Here is a 24,070-nt window from a genome sequence, read left to right as displayed (position 1 = left end):
CAGGATGGCAGCTGGAGGACGGTGGTTCCCAGCCCTGTCCCCACTGCGAGGAGTTACAGGTGAGTGCAGTGGTTACAGCTTGGATATTCCCCCCACTGGAAGCTGCAGGCGTCGCCGCTTCTTTAACACTCGGTGCTTGATGTAGACATCAAGAGACCCCACAAGACAGTGGATATTGCACAGCATGGCAATCTTCTGACTAATGATTTTCATGCAGGGCTGTTGCTTTCCAAGGGGTAATTTGTGTGCTTAGAAATAAAAGACTTGCTGGGAGGTCTGGAGGTTTTCTTCGACTAAGGATAACGATTGCTTCGCCAATTTATCATCGACAAATAAACAGCTTATGTTGCTACAACAATTATAATGCAGTCTTACAAGTTCAGTGTGCTATAGGGGGTAGCTCCCCCAGATGCCAGGGCCCTGATGAGAAGCTTCTAGAGAACTTTAATCACACATGAGTCATACCTACACATCTTCATTTAGGACTCTTGTCCCACTCACACTCTTCAGAATCTCCTTAATCAGAAGATGCAATAAAAACAAAATTCTGACTGTAACCAAAGCATTAGATACACTCATCCACAAGCTGCGTAGTGACGATACTGGAGAGCTTTTTGCACTGGTATAAATTGCTGCTCAGTTATCTGCACAAACGTGGGTTTGGCAAGCATGGATGAGGTATGGCTGAGCTCATGTCTTTGTGTAGCTGCAGTTGTCCCTGAACCAACACACAGCTCTTCTCCCAGCCCAGCACTGCTCTGCAGAGATGTTCCTCTGGGGAGAATGCAAGATGCAGCTGAGAACAAATAGGTGCTTAAACCAAACAGCACAGGGTGTTCAGCACGACGCACTGCTTCTTTTAGTCAGAACCTCAATGCACAATAGATGGAGGCAAGAAACCTAGTAAATTAGTTGTACTGTTGTGGGTTCAGTTAAGAGCATCTTTTCCATTAAGTAATTATCTTAAAGAGTTTTCTAACTGGCACTCGTCGTGTAAGAAGAAATGACTGCAAATACTGAAGAATGACTTTGGGGAAGCTTGAACAGTGGGTACGTTGCTTGCGATGGGTTTCTACAGAATTGCCTGTTTTCCTCCCCAGAGTACTCTGTGTGTGATTTCTGTTCTCAGCCCGCAAAGCTCATGCTTGGGCTTCCCACTAAGGAATGGTTTCCTTCAGAGGAGGGTGGCACACTGCTACCTTCCTTCCACCAGCACTGGTGCTCAATCTCAGCAGCAAGATGAAAACTCACCTCAGTGAGCAACTAGAAAGTTAGTAATAGCAACCATAGCCTAAGTTATCAAAGCAGCATGTTATTAATTAAAGCATTTTGGAGTAGTGAAAAAAGCCAATAACCTCTTAATGCTCACCACTGCTTTAATTAGGAGCTACTAAGCAGCAGTGAGAGGCCAGAGCTCTCTGTGCACTCTTACCTGGGGGCTGCTCGAATTTTGGCGCTGCAGTCAGGGCATGCTGCCGTGCTGAGAGTTGCTCCTCCCCACTGCCACATCATATCCACACTGATGTCCTGCGAAGACTAAGAGCCAACACCTCTCTGTGCAAAACTCCCTGCGGAAGCACCCCTCACATGCTGCATTTGTTCACGTGCTTTTATCAAATTTTATTGAACAAGATGTGATTTTTCAGTCATATTCAAGTGCAGAAGCTCCAGTGTGTTCCAAATTTCTCCAGCACAGAGGGAACACAGATAAACAAAACAAAACAAAGTCCTTCCAAAGGCAAATTAAGAGTTTGTACTTTTTCAAGGCAATTAAATAAACCAAATGAGGGATCATTCCTTTTTTCAAATAAGAGGTAGGGAGGCATGGGGAAAACAGAACAACAGCAAATCTAATTGCAGCAACTATTCTTAATCCATCTCAAGAGAGACGATGAGGTTCTTGTTATCCACACAGTGGAGATTTCAGTCTGGCAAAATCTAAGCTTCCTCAAGCTGGAGGAGGCTCCCGGATGGAAGGCTGCAGTTTGCCTCTTCCACCTGGATTTCTCAGTCTCTGCATTATCCAGAGGTTTGCAGTAGGACTGGAAGTAGGCAAACACTGTCACAGTATGAAAAAGTCTTTCAGAAATGAGTTTGTTCGTAAAGGACAGACCGCTGCGTCAGGCCGCCGATCCAGCCGGCTGCACCACACTGCCATGGGGTCAGAGGTAGGTGTGCTCAGACAGAGACCTTCTCCATCACATTGTCTGCCACATGCACATCATCAGCCTGCACTGTCACCGCGTTGGCCTCACCACAGATGTGCTGGTGCTCCTTCCAGTCCTGCAGAGAAGAGCAGATGGAGAGGCCATGAAGAAACAGCCCAGAGATGGGGTACCTGCAGCTTCTCTGGGTAGCTCATGCCAGGGCCTCACTGCCCAATGAGTAAAGAATTTCCTCCTCACATCTAACCTTTAGCTCCCCTCTTTTAGTTTAAAACCAACCCCCCTTTCTTATCACTATCTGCCTGTGTAAGAAGTTCCTCTCCCTCTCGTCTGTAAGCTCCCTTTAAAGGCTGAATCTTCATGGAGCAGTTATAAGCTGCCTCAGAGGGAGACCAGCACATGACCCCTTGGTGACATTTCCCAGCACGTTTCATAATGACAGAACAATGGGGTGAAAATACTGTCTTCGAGATGCTTGGGGACAGTAGGCAGATTTTGTCATTTATCTGCAAGAAGGAATCATTCATTCTTCTGAAATTTCAGCCTTCCTGCTGTGCAGGGATGGCCATCATTATGCTCTGGTATAGGCCAAAGAAACAGTCAAAATTCTTCAGCTGCTCTGTTCAGTTGACAAAGAATGAACCTGGACAGGTCGCAGAGGCTGTAGCTAAACCAGATTATCCTCTCTTCTAAAGCAAGAGGTGCCAAGGGTCTTTGTAAAGAACCTGTGAGCAACACAAAGCCTTGCAGCTTCCTCTTCTTACCTGTTTCTACCTCCCATTTTAAAGTTATACAGTTTGTGTGCGCTCAATTCATCCTATCATCCATACCAGTACAAATAATAAGTTGAAGAATAAGAAAACTGCAGCTTCAGTGGCACAGGATCAGAGGTACTGAGCAGCATGCAGCTTCCAGGGAGCAGCTGGGAGGGCTTGTACAACACTCCCACTAAGCTCACCCCACAGTTTCCACAGTGAGGTGCCCACGCCTCACTGCTGGTTGTACTCACACTTTGACATCCTCTTTCAGAAGGGGTGTGCAGATCTTGGGGCTGATCCTTACCTGTTTGACCCACCCCAGCACCGCACCCTGGCTCACAGTGACCCCCTACTCCACAGCACGTTCCTGCCTGTGCTGCGCCCTCAGCCCGCACGCAGGCTGACTCCAGTGTCATGTGTTCCCTCTGCACGGCTCCACCTGCAACTCAAAGACACTCTTGTACCTTTCGCTGACAGAAAGTGGAGCAGTAGTTGACTTTATGGCATCCCGTGCACTCATTCATTGCCTCGCGGCCACAGTTGACACACGACTGCTGTGAAAACAAGAAGCAAAGGGACCACATCAGAGGGAACAACAACGGAGGGGTGACTGCAGTGAAGCAGAAGGCAGAGGAGTAAACATAAGATTGTAAGAGGAGCACAAGACTTAAACCCAGAGGATGAGGTAGCATACAGAGATTGAAAATCACATCTGGTTTTTAAAGGATGCTTCTGTGTCTAGCAATTTAGTCTTAGGCTGGTGACATCAATTAACATAGCCTGTATCGTTAGGTGGAGATTCGCTGATCTCCATTTTTTTGATTGGCCATCCCTTGATTGGCACAGCAGGAAAGCTGAAATTTCGGAAGAATGAAAATCTGATTATTTTTTTATCACAAAAGTAAGTACGCTGCAGAACATTCCGTTCCCAGCTCATTAAGTTACTGACACATTATTAGCACATCAGAGCTAGTCTGGCACAGGAAACTTTTCTCAGCTTGAGAAGCACCATCAGTGCAGTGCCCAACACAAGCACAACTCAGTGCTGCAGACTCGCTTTTCTCCTGAGCACTACCATCCCAGTCATTGGCGCCCGATGCTCATTGATGCTCAGCACCGAGCTCATCACACCACTGGCTCACAGCACATCCCAGTACCTACAATTAGCAGATGGTGTGACTGAACCACAGTCGTGTTCCTGATGTACAGCCATAAACGGAGGCTACCGAAAGAGGGCTTGAAACCCAGCTTACAGGGCAAAAAGGAAAAACCAGTTGGTGCTGCATTGCCATTACTTGGAGGTGCCTCAGACTGACTAACCTTTCCAGAGGACCATAAGAGGCTGTGAAAACACGGAAATAGAACACACTTTGCCAGAGCAGAGCATGTGTCCTGCCAGGGAAGGCTCAGAAGATGAGGCCAGCCACAGAATATATGATTTCTGGACTTTTAAATGCAACAAGACAAAGGACTCCTCCTAAAAAACGACTCAACCAGAGCTTACCTTGATGATGATTTCTGTTTTCCCATCCACATCTTCTGTTTGTTGAAATAACTGGTTCTGATATTGCTGCAAGGAAAAAGCACAGCAAGTGTGTCATTTCACAGCCAGCATATGCAACAAGGGCTTGAAAAGTGAGGTCCACTGCATCCTTCATAAACGTGGCTTATCCTGTTTTCCAGTGGGATTGCCAAAGAGAAGCCGAGCAGAAGTCCAGTCACCCCATGTTTGTCAGACTCACGGCACCCCCTTCAGCTCTGCTCTGGGTCCCTGAATCTTGCTGATGGAAACATAACTCCCTTCTACCTCCTTTTTATCTCTGAGCCCTCTGGTTCTGCCTGGCCCATGGTGCAAATCACTCACTTTGTTGAGAAACTGTGGAGAAGGGGAAGGAGTGGGAACAGAGACAGTCAAGCCAGACACACAGAGATTTCTTGCAAAACCATCTCCAGCAAATTGATGAGCCCCAGCTCTCAACCATTTCCACAGCTGCTTTGGAGGATATGTCATTACTTGCTTACCAGAACTACTTTTCTTAAGTGCCCGATCCTTTTTAGATTAATTTCAGGCTCTCCAGCCCCAAACTGTTCTAATCTGTCTAAAAAAATAATTCAGATGGCCCAGCTGTTAACAGATTTAATCTTCCACCTTGTTTTCAAATGGACAGGGCTGCATAGGCATCACTGCATCACAACAAGACAATTGCAATTAAAACACTTGCCAGATTTCAACCCTGATTTTATCTTTATACTGAAGATCTGCATCCTCCAGCTGTGTTGTACAGCACAGAACTTGGTGGGTTCATGTGTGATCCCCCTTCCGAAATTTATCTGATACAAACAACAGCTTAATGAAGAAGAAATTACATTTCCAAAGATCTTTGTGTAAAGTACAGTCTTTACTCTGCTCCTTTGGGGCCAGTCCTACAAGTGGTCGAACATCTTTTCCAAGAGACCCTAAGCCTTTCTTGCCCTATACACCCTCTTCCTAATCGTTTTCTTCTCCCTTAATTAAGAACTGCAGTAAAGCCAAAATCCCAGCAGAAGCCAAAGGATCCAATATCCTCATCTACAAGCTATTTAATTACAACAGAGCAGAGCTCTCTCTGAACAGCTGCGCAGAGTTCTGACACAGCAGCTGTACTTAGTGAATCCCATGCAAAATGTTGCAATTCTATAAAGCCTACAAGTATTTTGATATTTTAATTTTGTGTAATGATGCATTTTAGATAAACTGAGCTGGAGAGCTTATGGCTTGGTTTTCTTTTAGAACCACCACTCCTCAAAACTTCCAAATAACATCGATGTTATTGATGGACACTCTTGGTGTCCCTGCCAGCACAAAGCCACACACAGGCTGAGCACCAGCTGCATGTTTACTCACTGAAAGCATAAGGTTTATGGCATCCACATTTCCCAAACAGAGCCCATTTCGTGCCTGAACCAACTCTGTGAGGGCTCTGCTCGTTAATTAAGGAGCTGTCATCATCAAGAGTCACATGAGATGCTGCAGACAGCACATACAACGTGAAAGGTTTATTCAGCCTCTTCCTTAGGCTCCAGGAACTGTTCTATTTTAAAAGAAATGATCGCAAAGGAGATATTCTCACAAATGCTGGAACTGTATATTTTGGGGTTACAAACTGTACATACTTCAAGGACTTGACTGGTTGGAGCCTTTCTACAACTTCTTTTACCCAGACACCCTACCCTGATCTTTTGTTATGGCACACAGGGAAATTAAAAAGGACAAAAAATAGCAATAGCGCACATGTGGGGACTTCCAAATTACAACATCTCATGTCTGCCATTCTTTCACATCTGACAAGTGTATTTTTGGATATTTTTTCTAATCTTACACAAAGACAGGCTTTTATATTCCACTTCTGTGCAGCCCAACCCTAACTACTCAATGCTGCCCAGCTCAGCACCTCTGTTGCTTTTGAAGATGCTGTCTCTAGGTAGGACCATGCATTTGGAAATGCGATCAATCTGCAAAATTAATTAGACAAGCCATCTTAAGAAAGAAAGGTGACTGTTGATGCTTCTAAATTATGCTGCACTTACTTGTTATGGTTCTCATTTGCTATTTTTAGCAAATCCTCTTCCTGCTGCAGCTACTCTATGATGTTGGCATTTCCACCTTCAAAATCTCGTAGGAAAGGGGAATGTTCCTAACACCCCACTGACAAGTCCTGGATAACACCATTAGAAAGTGGGAGCGGGATGAAAGAGTGATGCCTGCTCTTTGACTTCACAGGTGACAACAAAGTCTGCAGGCAGCACGAATGCCTCTTCTGCTCCAGGAAGGCTTACCTCTTACAGGGGAAAAAGCTTACCTCTTACCTTTCAGAGCTCTGTAACTCCCACAAGCACCTAATGCTGTCATTACAGAGTACAACTTGGGGCCTCTTTCTCTGAAGGGCAGGTAAATGCTGTGCTGTCCTGAGCCTCTGCCTCGCTCTTCTGCCATAAGGCATCACTCCTTAGCAGGGAGGGATGCAGACAGTTACAGGATCAAAAGCTCTTCAACTCAATATCCTCAAGAAACAGGATGCTGACTGTCTGCACTGATATGAAAACCAAACATACATATGATTTGCAGTCATGGCATAGAAGTTTGTGCATACAGTTGGGAACAAGCTTGTTCCCACTAACAGATTTCATTAATCCTGCTCTGTATGCAGCCACTCTTCCAGGAAGAGCTGAGTCTACAGCTCTATTATAATTTAATCTGTTGTAAAGCCTTTGCTCTGCAGCTCAGATATAACCATACAACCTCCCAATTCTAAATTTGTAGGAACACAATGGCACAACTATGTATTAAATGGGTCCAAGAAAAATCAGCAACACCACAAAGTAAGGTGACACCTCTTTCCACCCCTCATACAACTTAAAAGACAAAAGAAATGGCTGGACCAGAGACAGAAAGGAAAAGAGACTTATGTTACAAACCACAGAAGTTTTCACAGAATTGGAAAAACAACTCTGACCAACACAAAGCAGACAGGAGATTATTCAGCATTTACTGTAACTGCTTGCAGTGCCAGGTGTGTACCCAGAAAACTCATTTTTCAAAAAACATGGAACACACCAGAATGGATTAGAACAGCTACCTGCAGGATTGCCCAGCTGCTGGCACACAGCAGCGAGCCTGAAAACTATTATTTGGACATTTTAAAATGTAACGCTGTGACCAAGGGGGAACCCATGATAAAATAAGAGGGGTAAGACTCATGAAGAGAGTAATTAGGAATTCACAGTTACAGGGAAAAGGACTTCCTCCAGAAATAAGCACGTGGTCATCCTTGCCTTGTGAAGTCAGCACTTAAAGATCAATACTGAGGAGTGATTCTAACTCCTGTTCATGAGTCAAGAAGATACACACTGAAGTGAGCAGGATTTGGATCAGAGGGTGAGAAGAATGGACTCTGAAACACTGCTTTGAGAAAGCTCCGTAAGGATAAACAGAGGGGATGACAGCATGTAAACTGGAAGAGCAGAGGGTAAAGTTAAACAAAGTAAGATGTCTATCTATAAAATGTCAAAGCTTTTGTGCTGTCCCACAATCTACTAAGCTTTTAGCAGCCCAAATCTGGACAGCAGCATGAATAACCACTCTATCCAGACTGAAGACAAGGGAGAATGAGACTCCCAGAGTCTCACACTCTTGCACATCAGGGATGCAGTGTACAGAAGAGTTCAGCAGTGACAACATGGCAAAGAACATCAAAGCTGCTGCAGGGAATGTCATAGGGTTCTCAGCAAAATCTTCCCACACACATTTCTTCACGGCCTCCTGCTGCACACTCCTGCTATGAATTCAGTGGAAAGCTGACATTAGCAATAATGTAACAGCAAATAGTGCCCTGCACAGAAAGGGAAAGTTCCTCAGCTGTCAACAAGGGCAGAGTCTCACAGTACATTGCCCCTCTCCAGCCTCTCTCAAAATCACAGCACCAGCTGGGAATCTGGGAGAATGAGAATGCATTCAGCAGCGCATGGAGTTAGGTGTTAAGAGAAACCTAGGGTCTCTACTGTGCATTAAAAAAAGGAGAAAAGAAGGGGAGAACAGGGCAGACCTGGCAGATAATTCCCTACTGAGTAGAAAAGGGCTGCTGGGTAAAAGCCAACACTTTCATCATGCCAGCTGGCCTTGCAGTCTTACTTATCACAGGACACAAGAGAGATCAGCTTCGCTTGCACAATGCTCAGTGGGACAGCTCTAAATTTTGCTGGTAATCTTCCCAGTAAATTCCACAGCTTGCTGCTCTTATTACCTCTCTGCCTCTTCAGGCCATCAAAAGCCTATCTGATAGCCCTGTTCACTTGAGAGAATGAAAGCAGCCACTGCAGGGCTGAACACTCATGATCTTCCCGATACCAGGACACACGGCAAACCATGCCTCCTAAGTGTATGAGTGTCTGATAGCAGAGCTCAGGACTTGTAACAACGAACAACCGAATTACTGCTACCCACAGCTGCTGGAATCCCAGGTACTCCACTCCTTTTTCTACTGTGGGAATAACTTACCTTTTTCTCTGCTCTCAAGACATTAAGAAACAATTTATAAGGGTTACCAGAGGCTTCCCAGTGGAAAAAAGTGGGGTACAGCCCATAAAATCACAGAATCATTACAATTGGAAAAGGCCTCCAGCACTCTGCCAAAAAGATGCCCCATCTCACCTCCTGCGGCGTAATTACCTCTTTTCTCTCCACATCAGCTTGAATCTTGGCTTGTGTGACAGCGGCCTCGCGGAAGGAGGAGCTGGCCTGCTTGGCCTGCTCGATGAGAGACTTGAGCTGCTGCGCCGTGTTGAGCAGCGAGTTGACCATCTCTTCCAAGTAGAGCCAGCTCCGCTGCTCCGTCACTTCCAGCCCGTTCACCACAGCTGGGGATATGGCTTTGGTGGGGGTCTGGGGGGGCACCGACAGGGCAGGGATTGGGGTCAACACTGAGCACAAAAAAAGGAACATAAAATACAAACAATTAGGGTTTCCATGGGTTTCCACTGCATTTCCATAAAGTGATTTTCTTGTTTTGTTGCAAGGTTCACACCTAACACTTCCTGAACTCTGATCTTACAATAACTGTGGCTGACAACTGGGATAAAACCAAGACAGTTATCATTACTCCAGATTACATGTATGACATGAACATGCAGTCTCCAAAACCACCAGTTTGGATGCTCCTAAAAAGAAATCCTCCACTGCTGTAATCTCTTTGGACTCCTTCACTTGTTTTCTCTTGTATCATCTAGAATGACACAGATACGAAGATGAATGTTAAAGAAACCCAGCAGTAGTTCTCCTAAGCATACAAAAAGTCACATTAAAAGACCCCCAAACTAGTGAGGTGCTGCAGCCTTTGTTTTTTCACACCCTGACCGTGGCCCTGCCAGTAACTACAGACTGAGTGTATCAAGCAGGAAGCCACCAGAAAAAACGTGACCTCCTCTCCTGGTACCTAATCACACTTTCCTTGCTTAGCCCTGAGCCCCTCTCTTACTGTGGCTCTGCAGTCCTCCATTTTCCAAAGGCTGCACCAGAAAACCTGGATTTAGGATTCCAACAGCACGCAGTTCCAGCTCACATCAGTTAACAAATCCAGGAACAAATTTCATCTGGCTTTGCTGGGTTTGATTTTCCAAAATCAAACTCTTAGCAATAAATACTCATGCAAATTGAAAGAATCCACAGGAGATAAGGGAATAAGTCCAAAAGCACTGTACTGTCACCGTGTGCGGGATGTGCAAAGTTTTCAGACAGCACTGAAGATTCATCATACAGGTGAGCTGATATTCTACACTCAACGGCCCTTAATTAAAACAGTAATTTTGCTCCATTCCCATGAATTGGCATAGAACTATTTGCACTTCTGTATGAGTCAAGATAAATCAGTCTTTTATCATTAACTTTTTGCAGAAGAATGTTTTCCTCTGCTGCATTTTCAGAAGAGTATTTATCACAGCACAGTATTTGATAACTTATCTAACAGGAATTACTTCTGACTATTCATTTTAGCAGAGCTGTATCAGCCAAGAAAAAGTAATGATCTTTGTTTCATGGATGAAAAATAATCAGTGTTTAATTAATAGCATCAAGAGCTGAGTGAGGCTTAAAACCAACAAGATTGCATTCTGGACAGAACAGGAATGCATTCTGCTGCTCTGTATAAGCAAGAAAATGAAAGATCATTAAGTTCACGTGATTTAATTACATCTGAAGAGATATCGACCTGAACATCAACGTATCCTGTCCTACTGAAAGGATTTGCATGTTGCTTCTTGTATCATCTTTTCTTTTTTACAGCAACCTGCCTGCAGAAGGGCAGACTCCCATCGCCTTCGTTAACCAGCTTCTATCATTCCAGCACAAGTGTCAGCAGTAACACGTGGAAAACTGACATGGGACACAAGAGTAGCACAGCAAACCTGCTCCAAACTGCCTCCACCTTAAGCTAGTGGATTCAAAAACAGATGTGGAAATTTTCAGAAAGGCTCCTACAGTCTGGCTTTAAATCTAAGTGAGGAGATGGCTTTCTTGGATCGAAGATTAAATACATACCCACCCACAGCACCCAAGCAGTGACAAAATCTTCGAAGCAAAAGCCTTCTGAAAGGCAGCTTCTGAGCAGGAAACAACATTTAGGAAACAAGATCACAAGTAAGAACCAACAAATCAAAATGTCAATAACAGAGCGCCTAAAGCACGGGGGAAGAAAAATCTCTTCATCCAAATCTTAACTGTGAAACTCGTAAGGAAAAAATTAAAGTCTATTTTCCTGGCTCAATCTCTACCTCTTGCTGGAAAAGAAGGTTACCACCTAAATCCAGGCACTGCTAATTGCGACTAACACTAGGGACACAGAGCATTACCGATTTTGGGATGAGACGTTGGCAGCGCAGCTTCAGGGAAAGGTGAAATCTGACAGTTGTCCTGGTAAGTCGGGTAGTGAGGCTCTGGGTGGGTGACCCGGCACGGCTGCTGGACGTTGGTATCCTGAACTGCAGGAGAACAGCAGCGTTACAGATCACTGCATGGCACAGCTTTCAGGCATGTCTGAAACTTCTTTCACCAATTGGGATTGGTTTTTTGTTTTCACGTTTTCTTCAGGTTCCTATTCTCTGTGGTAATTCCAGAGGTTGCAAATGAGAACCAGCAGCAGGATTTCACGTGGACACCAAGCAAAGCAACTGTGCACTGATTTCAAGGCTTCTGCAAAGATTATTGCCAGTCTCCTCCTCACACACTTTATTTTACACTGATAGAAGGACTTCAAGCTACTACTCTCAGAGGATGCTAGCTCTCTCAGCTTCTCTGCAGAACCCACAGCCACATACAGGAATTAGACTGAAAGAGCTGAAATTTATGGTAAGCATTTCTATTTTCTTTGATTTATTCTGCTATTTTCTAGCATATATTCAGTGTTTTCCACTCAGTTTAAACACTTGTTTGGGCAGTATTTCAGGATGAACAAGTTGCAAAGAAAAAAAAAGCCAAAAAAACACAGAGATAACCATAAAACCGAAGAAATCAACAGAGGTGTACAAAAGCAGCTGCAGCATCTGGACAAGACATTCAAACTTCTCTTGTGACAGCAGGTTATGTACAGCATCTGTGTAAGCTCTTAAAATTAAAATCCTTCATGCAGCATACAAGAGGCTTCTTCTTTTCCTACCTTCTCATGGATGCCAAGCAGGCATGCAGCCCAATCCTTACCAGTGGCTCCTGTGAAAACATCCCCCTGGGCTGGACTTTCTGAGATAATTGCTGTGGCTTCCACCGTCGACGTGCGGTCAAAGGTGAGAGCACCAGAGGTAGTGATCTGTCCAGAAGGAGTCACGGTGACTGGAAATAGCAGAAGCACTTTCATAATCAGCACTCACTGCTCAGGCCTCGGCTGTCTAGCTGCTGAGATCCCTGCTCCCAAAGTCACAGAACTCACAGATCAGTCAACGGGATGTGACAGCCAAGTTTGGATCCCCCCCAAGGCCACTAACATCAGAAATGGGAATAAAAGCCCCGCGCGGCTTCTCAAGACATCGCTGGCCCAAATATACTACAGAACTTTAAGAAGAATGGCTCCTACTGCTTGAAAATTAATTCAAAAACCCCTTGGATTACAGCTAATTCTGTGACAGTTTGTTTACTGGACAGGTTCAACTGTCCATGTGCCCGGAGTGACATAAGCATGCTCAGCTAGTGCAGGGAACAAGTCACAAAGAACATCTGGATGAAAGTAGCAGTGCAGCTCCAAAGTGTTTAAAACCCTTTTTAAGCTGGGTTAGTCCAGCACCACTAAGGGGCTGATGCCGTGGAGCACTGCTCAGCCTGAAAAACCTTTTTACAAACAGTTCAGTTCTAAGACACTGAGGCTACATTTTTGTTTCTGAGGAAAGATGTGGCTGCCAACAAGACAAGCAGTGCTGCTCCCTCCCAGTGTTAGCACAAGCAAGCATGCAGTCCCCAGCAGCACATGTTCACAAAACAGTACAGACTAAAACTGTTTTGGGGAATGGAAGCAACAAAATCTCTGCAGAATCCTTATGCATTTCTCCTCCTGCTGTTGCTAGTAATCTAATCTTACACTTGGCTTGCTCAGTTCTTTTTTGTATTCCTGTTGCTTTCTCCTCAGCTCACTTTGTAATGTTATTGTCCAGATGATGAGAACAGGAGGACAAGAATGTGACAGGGAACCTGTGAGTTGGACCAGCCTGCAAATTAATTTCTGTTCTCACACAGATGGTTTGACTTCAAAAACATGAAGTGACAAAGCGAGTCCTGAACGCCAGCGAGGAGCCTACAGATGAAAGCATCACCTTCTGCCTCTTTCACTAACGGCTTCCAGACTGTGGATTTCATTACAGTTGCTCAGCGTCTACTTTTCCATGTATTTCAATAGCACAAATCTTACCACATGGCCCCACCAGATATTAAAGGACATACAAAAGGAAGTGCCAAGAGATAATACATTTTTCTCAGTTGACCACTGGTAATACAAAACGGTATCTAGCTCGGCCATTTTTATCAGGAGCAAAGAACCTACATGTAGTAGCAGCTGTGGCAGGAAGCAAAGTGATATTTTTGGAGGATTCCTTCTTGACTGGATTTGCAGACATTTCATTTTCTTTTTTTCGTCGTTTATATGGTACAAAGAGTCGAATAGGTCCACTCTAGGGGAAAAAAAGGAGAAAAAGACATCAGCTGAGGCACCTCTTAGGGGAATATCTGTTCACTCCAACCTCTCCAGATGCAGCTACAATTAAGCAGTAAGTATTCCCATGGTAGATTTGTAACAATTTGACCAAAAAGTTTCTATTGGACCTGCAAACCAAAAAGCCTCTATGATTAAAAAAGTTGCACTCAGATTCAGCTTTTTCCCACTGTTATGAGAAGACAAGAACTGGGGCAAATCCTTCACTACTGATCCAAAGGGTTGAAGAAAAGAAATAAGAGTGAAAGAAGATGGGGAGCATATGGATTCAGGTCTAGACAACAAGGAAACCATCCAGTTCACAGCAGAAGAGTACAAAACAGTGCTTGAAGTGAAGTTAAACACTGCTGCTTAACAACTCCAGCATCATTTCAGAAAAAAGCAAGCAGCCTAATATGGAAACACTCAGTACTTGTCAGTGTTTCTAGGACACTCCCGACCTGCTCACAGATGGCCGTGGCAGCTTGGTTGATGAATTGTTTTTAAACTAATGGATATAAAACCTACAACTCACCAGAGTCATGTCATCACAGCAGGCAGCACAAGTACAAGAGGCAGCGTGAGGATTTAAAATCCCATCCTGAAATTGGAAGATTACAAATTCAACATCAGGCGCCAAAAGCAGCGAGAGCAAAACTGTGCTCTGCTCAAAGATTCTGGCAGCTCCCAGGGAGAAATAAACACTAATTCCCTTCTGGGGGGCCCTACACAATAAAAGAAAGGCCAGTTCCCCTCAACCAAATCAATAAGTTGCTTCTCCTTCACCCCGCACACAACTCTGAACACAGCTCAGACTGCAGGGCACTCTGCCCTGCCCCTTCCAGCAGACAGAAGAAAATAAACGTAACCTTACATGAATAAGGCACTGCAAGGGCCTCCCAGCATAGCGAATGCTCCTCTTCCAGTCTTTGCTGCTGGCTCGTCCTGCCATAGCTTCAAATTCAGTGGGGCTGTACCAATTGTCCCCTTGCTTAATGCACCTACCACGGCCTCCTATATTAAGAAGAAAAAAATAAAAGCATTAGTAAAGGCTAAGGATTACTTTTCAATTTTTCTAAGGAATATTGAGAGGGGCTGGGCAATGACGAGCTGCATGAAGTTTAACACGCATATGTGCCAGATTCTGCTCCTAGAACAAGGCAGTCCTCTGCTCTGTGTACAGAGTGGGGAGCAAAGGAGGGAGAGCAGCCCCAGAGCTCTGCAAGCTCTGGTGAATGGCAAGTTGGACTTGATGATCCTTGTGAGTCCCTTCTAACTCAGGGTATTCTGTGACTCTATGAAATTACTGAGCAAAACAGCAAGTAATGTACAGTAACTACCCAACCTGCTCATCTGCTGCTTCCCATCGCTGAAGGATAAGCATGCCTGTTTCTTAGCCTGGCTGTGACAATGACTGTGCGTGAAGTGAATTCCAATTCTGTGAATCAGAATAGGCTACGTAGGCTATTCTATAGGCTAGAAAATATTACTCATTCACATGTAGGATAAGTCTTTCTTATCCTACCACAAATTTAAACCTTTCCATAATTTTTGCAAAAATTTCTAATCCATCTGGTCACGAAGTAAACTCTTTCCACAAAGCAAACACTGTGCTATGCAGTCAGGCTTGCTGACAGTTTGTGCAACGGCTTCTTCAGCTTTCCCTCAGAGATGAAAATGAAGAGAGAGGCTAAGACAGCTAAGGAGGCTCATTAGAAGACAAGCTCTCTACTTTCCAATCCAGCAGGGATTCTGCAGAGCTTTGTAGAGACAAGGGTGTACTTCTCAGAGGTCCACAAAAGGAACATTGGAAGAGTCAGCCTACTATTGGGAAGACTCACTGTACAGCAGGCTGTATCTTCACAGATTAAAAGCCTCTGAATAAAGAACAAGGAAGCAAAAGGGAAGAGAACAGTAATATCCATGGGACTATGCTAACTAGGAAAACATACTTATCTTCTTTATGATTGGCCTTTAAAAGGCAATCTGATTAAAAAGAAAGTGCAGGAAGTGAAGAAGGAGCCATCTTCCTCACACAAAAGGCTGTTTTTACCTGAGCCGAGTCTGTTTTTGTACAGAATCCCACTGATATTCCGGCACCTCACTGGGAGCTCGTTGTCATACACAGATGGGTCCCAGTTATACTTGGTTCCAGTTTTTTCTTGGACAGTTGCTAAAGGGGTAGGAGGAGATTGCGGTCCTTTGGGGAAAAGAAAAAAAAAAAAAGGAAGATGACAGCAACCAAAAGGCACAGTGACAACATCTTCACACGTAGTTTGGCTGGGCCAAATGCATCCCGTGGTCAGCATGCCACAAGAAAATTGCTTGGAACAGATGCTTGATGTAAGCTAGAGTCATGGGTCTGCCCTGCCAGCCTCAAGAAGTATAACATAAAGTAACACTCTGAAAATGGCTGGAAATAGAGCAATAGAAAACAGGCTTTTAACGCACTCAGGCTGTAACTTGCAGCTGGCTGGATCACCTCCTAGAGGACAACGTGCAATGCGTAATTGCCTGCAAAAGGCTTGTCATGCCATCTCGTGGGCAAAACGGGGACTGCCAGGCAGCTGGGAACAACCTTGGTGATGAAGGTCACCAGCTACAGTCACAATTAAATTTTAATTGATTTTAAATTAATCAGCAAAAGGCCTGAATGAAGACAAAACCATCTCAACCAAAGGGCTCTTTATAAAGAACCCAGGTATTAATCTCCTAGTTCCAGGCTTTTATTATCAATACTAGAATCAATTTGCTTTTGGGGGTGGGTTAGGAAGGCATGCAACAAATGAAAAAGCAGTATGTTAAGAGGGGACTGACTGTACAATGCAATTTCACGTCATGTGTGTGATGTTTCTCTTGTTTTTCAGTCACACAAATAAAGCAAAGAGGAAGCTGGAGAAGGACTCTCAGACTGCCTTATACCTGGTGTGAGGGGTGCTGACGGCCCCTTCAGCCCCGTGGTTTCCACAATGCTGCCATCTGTGTGAACAACTATGAGAGTGGCTTTCTCAGTATTCAAGCTGTCCCCAATTTGGAGGGCCGTTCTCCCAGACTACAGAAGAAATAAAGGAAAAAATAAATAAATGAGTACTCCTGCAGATCTCTGAAAGGTACCCTAAGACACCATTAGTTAGCAAGTATATTTTTGAGCTTTCAGCCAACTACGTCGAAAGGTTACACATCCCAGGTCATCAGCTCCATGACGGAGTGCACATACATGGGTAGAATGGCACAGAAAAGACAAAGGGAAAGCACTGCAGGTGCCTCATCTGATGGCTCTGTGGCTCAAAGCCTTGCAGCATACACACGTTCTGACCTCGTGTGCACGCCAATGAAGTCATGGTGCTCCAAGGCTCCTGGACGAAGGGCTGACTTACCAGCACGTGTCCCGAAATGGATGCTGCATTTGCCACGGATGTGGTGAACACGTTGTCTGCAGAGGCACCAACGTTGGCCACTGTTACTGTGGTGACTTCTGGAATGCAAAATAGAAATGAAGCAAAGCAGACCCAGTATGTGAACCCCACAGAAGTACATTCCCTCTTTTTCCCATTGAGTGTCAGTCAGTGCAAATATTAATTACTGTTCTCTGTCAGGCTTTGGGTTGAGCAAAGCTTAACCTGTGATGAACTAAGGGGGAAAACGTTTATTTATTCTAGAACCACTCTCTTTTTATTAAAGCAGGGAACGGGCAGAAGAGCAGAACAAACTCTGAGCATTTTTAGGCTCCGCCTTACACCTGACCCAGCGACCAACGCGTGGCTGCGTTTTGATATGACTTTTGAACGGGAATTTTGCACACAGGGCCACAGTGACTTCGGGCGGGCCGCTGCTGGTCTCTCAGCGCGGTGAAAGCAGCGAGAAGGCGGCGCTGCCCGTACTGAGGCGGCCCCGGGCAGCGCGGAGCGCGGGCTGCGCTGAGGTGAGTGGCGCATGCGCAGTGCGGCCCGCGCTGACCTGCGAACGCGGCGGCCTCGTCGGCGCTGGGCAGCGGCTCGGTGCCCATCTCGATGTGCTCGGCGTCCGCCGCCATCACGGTCACGGCCGTCACCTCCTCCCGCCGTTCCGCCTTCCCCTCCGAGCTTTGCGGTTGCTGCCGCTCGGGTTCTGCCGCCGCCGCTGCCACCGCGGCCGCCACCGCCTCCGCTAAGCCCAGCCGCTTGGCCGCCGAGTCGGCGTCCTCCATGCGAGGACGTGATGGGAGGGAGTGGGGCCCAGCCCGCCCGAGCAGCCCCGAGCCCTGCCGCTCCCCCCCCGAGCGCCGCCGGTTTGGGGGGGGGGGCGATGCTCCGAGGTCGCTCGGGCGCTCCCGCCGAGCGGTGCCGAACGTTTCCGACTGCGCTCCCCGGGTCGAACCGAGCGTTTCCGATGCGGCCCGAAGCGTCCCGAGTCCTTTCAGGCCTCGTCCGAAGGGGCTCGGCGCGTCCCGAGGCGCCAGGCCCGCGCTTCCTGCCGGCGGCCAATCGCAGCGCAGGACGCGGCCGAGGCCGCGGCGGCGCGGCCCGAAGCGATACCTGACAGCTCCCGAGCCCGCCCGAACACGGCCGAGTCCCCGAGCGGTCCGGCCCGCGGAGTCGAAGAATCCCGAGTCCGCTCGAGTCTTTTCCGATCCCGCCCGAAGGCGGGTGAGGCGGTCGCGAGGAAAGCCGAGATGTGCCGAATCTTTTCCGAGCGCGCCCGAATTCCCTTTCGCCGTCCCGAACGGCGGCTCCCGAACGGGCACTGCCCGAAGCCGCCCGAAAGCGACCGAACCGGGCCGAGCGCTCCGATCGCAGCCGAAGGGAGAGAGGCGGGGCGGCACGAACGGCCGCGGCGCGGGGGCTGCCGGGATGCTGGAGGACTGGTGGGTGGCGGGGGAGGGGGCCGGCATGGCGGGCGTGCGGAGAGGTGAGCGCCGTGCAGCGTTGTGCCTACGCGGAACCAGCAGCATTTCACAGTGTAACATGGCGTGCCTGTTTGCACTGCGTTCCTAAACACCTTAACCAGGGCTAATGGGGGATTCGCCGGGCCCGACTGTGAGGGGAAATGGGCCTTGGGACGCTGGTGGCAGTGCGATGGTACAGCCACGTAGGGCCTACGGCTTTCCGTGCCTCTGGAAGGGGCTGCGGCTGTTAAGGGCTACTTAGTAGGTGTTTTCGTGGACTATTGCTGTTGTATGGTAAGGAAATTCTGGGCAGAATGTTGCTGCAGTGCTTTCGGTAAATATTTGGGCTCATCTTATGCTCTCTTTTTTCTTTTCAACGGAAAGGAAGAACTTCATCAGCTGTATCCTTTTTTTTAGTGTTTGTTACCCTGTGAGGCTTCCGTCACCACCACCCACATGAAGCACAAGCTCTTACCCAGCCTGCAGGCCTGACAGAGGGCTGGCCAGCACTTTCTGATTGTCTAACTCATTTCCTTTGGAAGCAAGGCTGCAGATTGGCTTTGTGGACATGCAGACACAAGGTTCACTCAGCACACTGCAGGCAGCTGTTTCTGCACAGCCAACAAGAGGCAGTAAAGCAGCTTCCTCTTCTCACTCTATCTTTTCCCATGATCTGAGTAGCCTCCTAAAGGAGACACCCTTGTCTTCAGAGATTTCCATACTTAGAACCCGTTTAGTAATTTTTTTGTTCCACCTCCCTTCAACTGGAAAAACACAAAAACCTGGTTCTGTTTGAATAGAGATTCTCTGGGAACTGGAAGGTATTCACTGCGCGTGGGTGGGTGCTCTCTTCAAAAACCGGATGGGTTGTTCCTGTAAAAGGTGCCTGGGATGAAGAGTGCCTGCTTAGAGAGACAGTATCTGAGAAGGACTGAGGAGAGAGGTGAGGATAAAGAATGCCTTGAGGCAGCTCAAAGTAATGAACTCTGTACTGATAAGTTCCTTGTATAAATTGCCTTGTCTTATTGAAGACTAAGAAAAACAACTGGTATAATTTTGTTTTTAAAAGCACATAGGAATGGCCAAAACTTTCTGGATTCTTTGAGCCGCGCTGCAGCTTTCCCATATAGCAGCGAACCCCAGGATGCCCTTCATGCTTTCTGTATTACATTCATAACGTGCTGCTGTGCCTCAGGAGCGATGCCCTCAGTGTGTGTGTACCTGCTATGTAGGAATTGTACTTGCCCGTTGAGAGGGTGGCGTCCTGAAGGCGTCTGTTGGGTATCTCATATAAACTTAAGCATTTAAATGGCTTTCATGGCCAAAGAGAGAGATGGGCTGGTAATTTAGTTTAACTGCTTGGTTATGAAGGTTTTCTTCTGGGCTGACTCCAGGGGGAGCCCCGGTAATGAATTCAGAGCAGAGGCATAATTTTACCATGTTTTTCATGTTAGGATGGCTGCAGGTGAGAATATTCTGAGCCTGTAAGTTCTCCATATTTGTACATCGGTGTTTGCCATGTTCCCTGCCCTTCAGAGGCATTTTGAGGATGTGTTAAGGATTGTGGATATTTCAAATACCTTCAGCAGAGCCAGGTTGACAGAAATAACTGGAGCTAAATATCACCTCATACAACGCTTTGTTTTGTGAGCAGTGAATTAAGAAAATCTATGTTACAAATTTACATCTCAAAGTTGAGCTTGTGGCCTTTCTCAGACACATTACAAAGGCTGAGCTCAGCTCTCAGACTTTCCGTCATGCAGGCAATAATAGGGCTTGTCTGCTTCACAGAGCCACGTATTTTCAAAAACGTGGAGGAATTAGGTATATCGGAGCATGCCAGCCCTCTGCCAGCCAACAGGTACAGAAATTGTCAGGGGAAATGCATGCATGCACACTCTCCCCTCATTTCCTTAGGCTAATGAATATCCCTCTACAACCGAAACTAAAATAAACCTGAAAAGAAACAAAAACCAAACGTACAACAGCAAGCTGTTGTCCTAGCTCCTGGTGTTTGCAGTCTCCAGTTACTTTTTGAAACCTACCCCATAGGCCAGGCATAGTTGAATCATTTAGTATAAGGAGGCACAGAGAATATTCTGAGGTTACTAGAAACTGGTTATTTTATGAAATGGAGCCCACCATCTCATAACTCCTTAACAACAGTTACCAGCTCTCATCTGTTCCTTTACAGATTTTATTTTATATAAATGGGTTTTATTACATCTTTTACTTCGTGGTGACACTTGCGATGATTATTTATAAAAGTAAGTTGCAACCAGAAGTAAGCTGCTTGGTCATGAGGCATTTGTGTCTTGCTGGTATCCCTACTGTGTTCTTCTGGCTTATTTATGCCGTGCTATTCTACAGGTCAAGTTTTCAGTTATCCAGATGATTTTTTGGCTCCTGATCTTGCATTGATCTGCATCATGGCCGTTCTGGAAGCGCTGCGGCTGTACTTGGGTATGTCATGCTATCACTGTGCCTTTTCAGGGGGAATAGAATCTTTAAGCATTCATCGTTCTGAAATAGAGTTGGGTGTGAGAACGTGTCAGTTTAACAGACAAGCAGATTTTTGGAGGCTCATTCATTTATGTTACTAAACTTTATCTGGTCGACATATTTGCCTAGAGGGTCGTATAGAATTTGCTGTCATATGATGTATGATCTGTAATGCCATATGAAGACAATAGCTGGGCTGTCAGGCAGCAATGTAAATGGGACAGCTGGAATGCTGCTACGCTGTTTACCATCAGTGCTGCTCATGAGAATGAACATGCTGAAACACAGAGATTTCCATACAGTGAAGTGATAGAGCTCCTTTCAGCTGCTCCAGAAATGTACAATGGTAACCAGATGGCTGGAGCCTTGTGGAACAGGTAGTACTAAGTATGGCCCTAAGAAGCCCCTGGCTGCCACCGTGACTGCAGCTTTGCCCTTCACTTCTTCTAAAGACACATGTCACTTCTATCATCTTCACTTCAGTATGCCAGAACAATTAAGAGGGTCTGCTTGGAATCCTACTAATCTCTATCCAATGCTAGCTGAAGTCCTTTCTTTTAAGCAAGGTTTAAAATTACTATTAAAATTTGTGCTAAATATTCCTCAGATATTTACACAAGGCGGGTCTGTTGAACACAGCTGCGTTGCTGTAGGGCTGAATGCATAGCCTGCTGCCTTAAAGCTTTCTGCATTTATTTGCTTGGAGCCTGATGGATGAGTAAAAAGCAAGTTTGAAGTCTCATGTAATTAAACAGCAAAATCTACCAAGGCAAGCTCAGAAATAAGATGTAAGGAAAGAATAAGTGCAGCTTCTTCGCAACGTTAGGAACTTGAAGTAGGAATAGATTACTAGAGTATATAGAAGACTCAATTGTGTAAGATTTTAAAATCAGCATTGGATGTCCTTAAATGCTGTCACATTGCCACATTGGATGTGGGGCTGTGGGTTGTTGGGTGGAAGTCTCATGCTTAGCCAAGGTCAGACTGAGCAATCAGAATGGTTGCGGCTTCAGGACTGCTTGTCTGTAGTAAGAAAAGGTAGGTTTTTTGACTTGGAGTGTCAGCTGGTTTCTCTGCATTCAGATTAACTTCAGTCAGCAAGAAATGGGTTGTCCATTGATCTTTGGGTTTATTCTTAAATTTACTGACTGTGCCTTGATTCAGGGCAGTATTTCTACGTACCCTGAGCTGTTACAAATAGAGCCTTTTTTGAGTGTTGTCTCAATAAATCAAAGATTCATATCAGCTTTTTGTTTCCCTCCAAGGTTCAAAGGGTAACCTGACAGAAGAAGAGGCTCCATTAGGGCTCAGCCTTGTGATAACGGTCGGAAGCATGATTCTATCTGTATATTTCCTGACATGGCAAACTTACGTGCTCAAAGCAGATGTCATTATAAACACTGTTCTTCTCTTTATATACGGGCTCGAGTCAGTACTCCAGGTGTTGTCCATTGCTGCTTTTGTTGGCTAAGTCCTAACTGTGACACAGCACGTTTTCAACACGTTTCTTCTTTTAAAGAGAGTTTTTATATTTCAAGGATTTAATTATTCTGCATATCAAAATTTTGTAATGCTTCCTCCTGTTTAAATGACCTATTCTGGCAGAGATCCCCCCGAGCAGGAGGTAAGATAGCCTTTCTACCAGCTGTGTTACACAGCTCATCAGTTAGCGTTCCTCAGGGATCGATATTAAATATTAATTCCCAATACAGAATAGCAGCCCATACTGCATGCCATTGAGATTGCCTGAGTTTTCATGGCATAGAGCGACACCACACAAGCAAAGTGACAAGGAACTGAATGAGGCCAGCGTCGTATGGACTCGTTTCCTGCATACACGTATGTGTTTCAAGGCACAGTTTTGCTTTCTCACACATCTGCTCTCATTTCTTTTCAGCCCCCAGTGGTAATTTCCCTGCATTTAGTAGGGCAGTACCTGATTGGTCCCAGTGGGATTGGGTTGAACTGAGTTTTGCGCCTCAGAGAGCTGAGCCACAAGGTTTGGGCAGCTGCCTCTTACTGACATGGAGACCAAAGACAGTGGTGTGAGGGTCTGGTTGTTTAAACACAGCAGCCCAAAGATGAGCATGAATATTCACCATTCACCCTTCTGTCCTGTTTTAAAGTCCAAAAGAGGCTGTCTGACATTTATATTTAGTCTTTAATGTCTTAAGGGCCACAATTCTGCAAAAATGATTACATTCCAATCCCTTTTATTAAATCAACTGTGTAATTTCCTGGGGTTTTTTACTCTATCAAAAATATATAATAATGTAAAGCATGGGAGCTTGTGGTTTTGGTTTTTGTTTGGTGTTGGTTTTTTTTTTGTACAGGCAGGTTTTATATTCAGAATTTCTTATATTTATTTATTCAAATAAAGAATGTATTAGATCTAAGAAGTGTTTGAAGTACAGTGTTTTGTTCAAATCCTAGGGCACGGCTACCTACACAAAAGGGCGAGACTGGATGTGTGCAAAAACCTTCTGTTCCTGCTGCTCTTCGTAGCTCTTTCTGCACTGGGGAAGTGTTTGAGGTTTGTGCTAATTGACACTAGCCAGGAGCAGGAAAAAACAGTGGTATAGGCCCAGTACCACCTTAGCTACATTGGTTTTTCCTTTGCAGTGATGGAAGAAGGGAACAAAATATGCCAGAGTTCCTGTAGAAGCACCCGGTTTCATCCTTCAACATAGCTGGGGGAGAGCTTGCAAGCCAGGTAATGCCAGCTTCTGGCTTCGTCATGCTGTCCAGCAGTCAAAACCAAAACACACACAGTGTCACAGATCTCCTCAGGCCAGATCCTCATCATATTCAAGCCAATGGCGCAAACAACCCTCTGCTGATCAGCAGTAGCAAGGCTGCACCCAGGAAAGCAGCAAAGCAGCAGAACTGGGTGCTAAGCAGCCAGGAAATTGAATGGCCAAATGTTTCTGGGCTTGTGCACAAATCAAATATCCACCCGTTCATTCTTCTGAATTTGCTTGGCATAATGGAATGCACTCATCACATATTTGTTACAAAGACTGACAAACATACCTACCTAGATCTACCCTGCTAATGATGAACGCATTCCAAGCAGAAGCCCTT

The 24,070-nt window shown here is 45.7% G+C and overlaps 2 protein-coding genes across 5 annotated transcripts; one reads left to right on the top strand and one right to left on the bottom strand.

The window, feature by feature from the left end:
- Positions 1-1,605: 1,605 nt before the first annotated feature.
- Positions 1,606-18,404, bottom strand: DEAF1 (DEAF1 transcription factor). 3 transcript variants are annotated; one of them, XM_042836730.1, is made up of 13 exons: positions 18,135-18,404; positions 16,998-17,095; positions 16,543-16,672; positions 15,674-15,820; positions 14,495-14,634; positions 14,156-14,221; positions 13,474-13,600; positions 12,147-12,275; positions 11,303-11,431; positions 9,129-9,379; positions 4,428-4,493; positions 3,388-3,477; positions 1,606-2,283 (listed from the first exon to the last, which is right to left on the bottom strand). In XM_042836730.1, exons 5-13 carry the CDS (start codon positions 14,570-14,572, stop codon positions 2,179-2,181), a joined length of 1,041 nt encoding a protein of 346 aa, XP_042692664.1. In that variant the 5' UTR covers positions 14,573-14,634; positions 15,674-15,820; positions 16,543-16,672; positions 16,998-17,095; positions 18,135-18,404; the 3' UTR covers positions 1,606-2,178. The 3 variants fall into 3 exon arrangements, with proteins under 3 accessions (XP_042692664.1, XP_042692663.1, XP_042692662.1); XM_042836729.1 differs by lacking the exon at positions 18,135-18,404 and adding an exon at positions 17,578-17,850 and having other exon boundaries at positions 3,388-3,474; XM_042836728.1 differs by lacking the exon at positions 18,135-18,404 and adding an exon at positions 17,578-17,849.
- Positions 18,128-23,382, top strand: TMEM80 (transmembrane protein 80). Of its 2 annotated transcripts, XM_042836733.1 has the most exons (5): positions 18,488-18,507; positions 18,869-18,885; positions 20,658-20,751; positions 20,855-20,947; positions 22,252-23,382. In XM_042836733.1, exons 1-5 carry the CDS (start codon positions 18,489-18,491, stop codon positions 22,455-22,457), a joined length of 429 nt encoding a protein of 142 aa, XP_042692667.1. In that variant the 5' UTR covers position 18,488; the 3' UTR covers positions 22,458-23,382. The 2 variants fall into 2 exon arrangements, with proteins under 2 accessions (XP_042692668.1, XP_042692667.1); XM_042836734.1 differs by lacking the exons at positions 18,488-18,507; positions 18,869-18,885 and adding an exon at positions 18,128-18,463 and having other exon boundaries at positions 20,679-20,751.
- Positions 23,383-24,070: the final 688 nt, after the last annotated feature.

This window comes from Centrocercus urophasianus, unplaced genomic scaffold (assembly GCF_019232065.1).
Source record: "Centrocercus urophasianus isolate 14NV4802_14NV808 unplaced genomic scaffold, USGS_Curo_1.0 seq_63, whole genome shotgun sequence".
Lineage (NCBI taxonomy): Eukaryota > Metazoa > Chordata > Aves > Galliformes > Phasianidae > Centrocercus > Centrocercus urophasianus.
The sequence above is the reverse complement of the archived record's forward strand: the minus strand, read 5'-3'. Positions and strand labels throughout refer to the sequence as shown.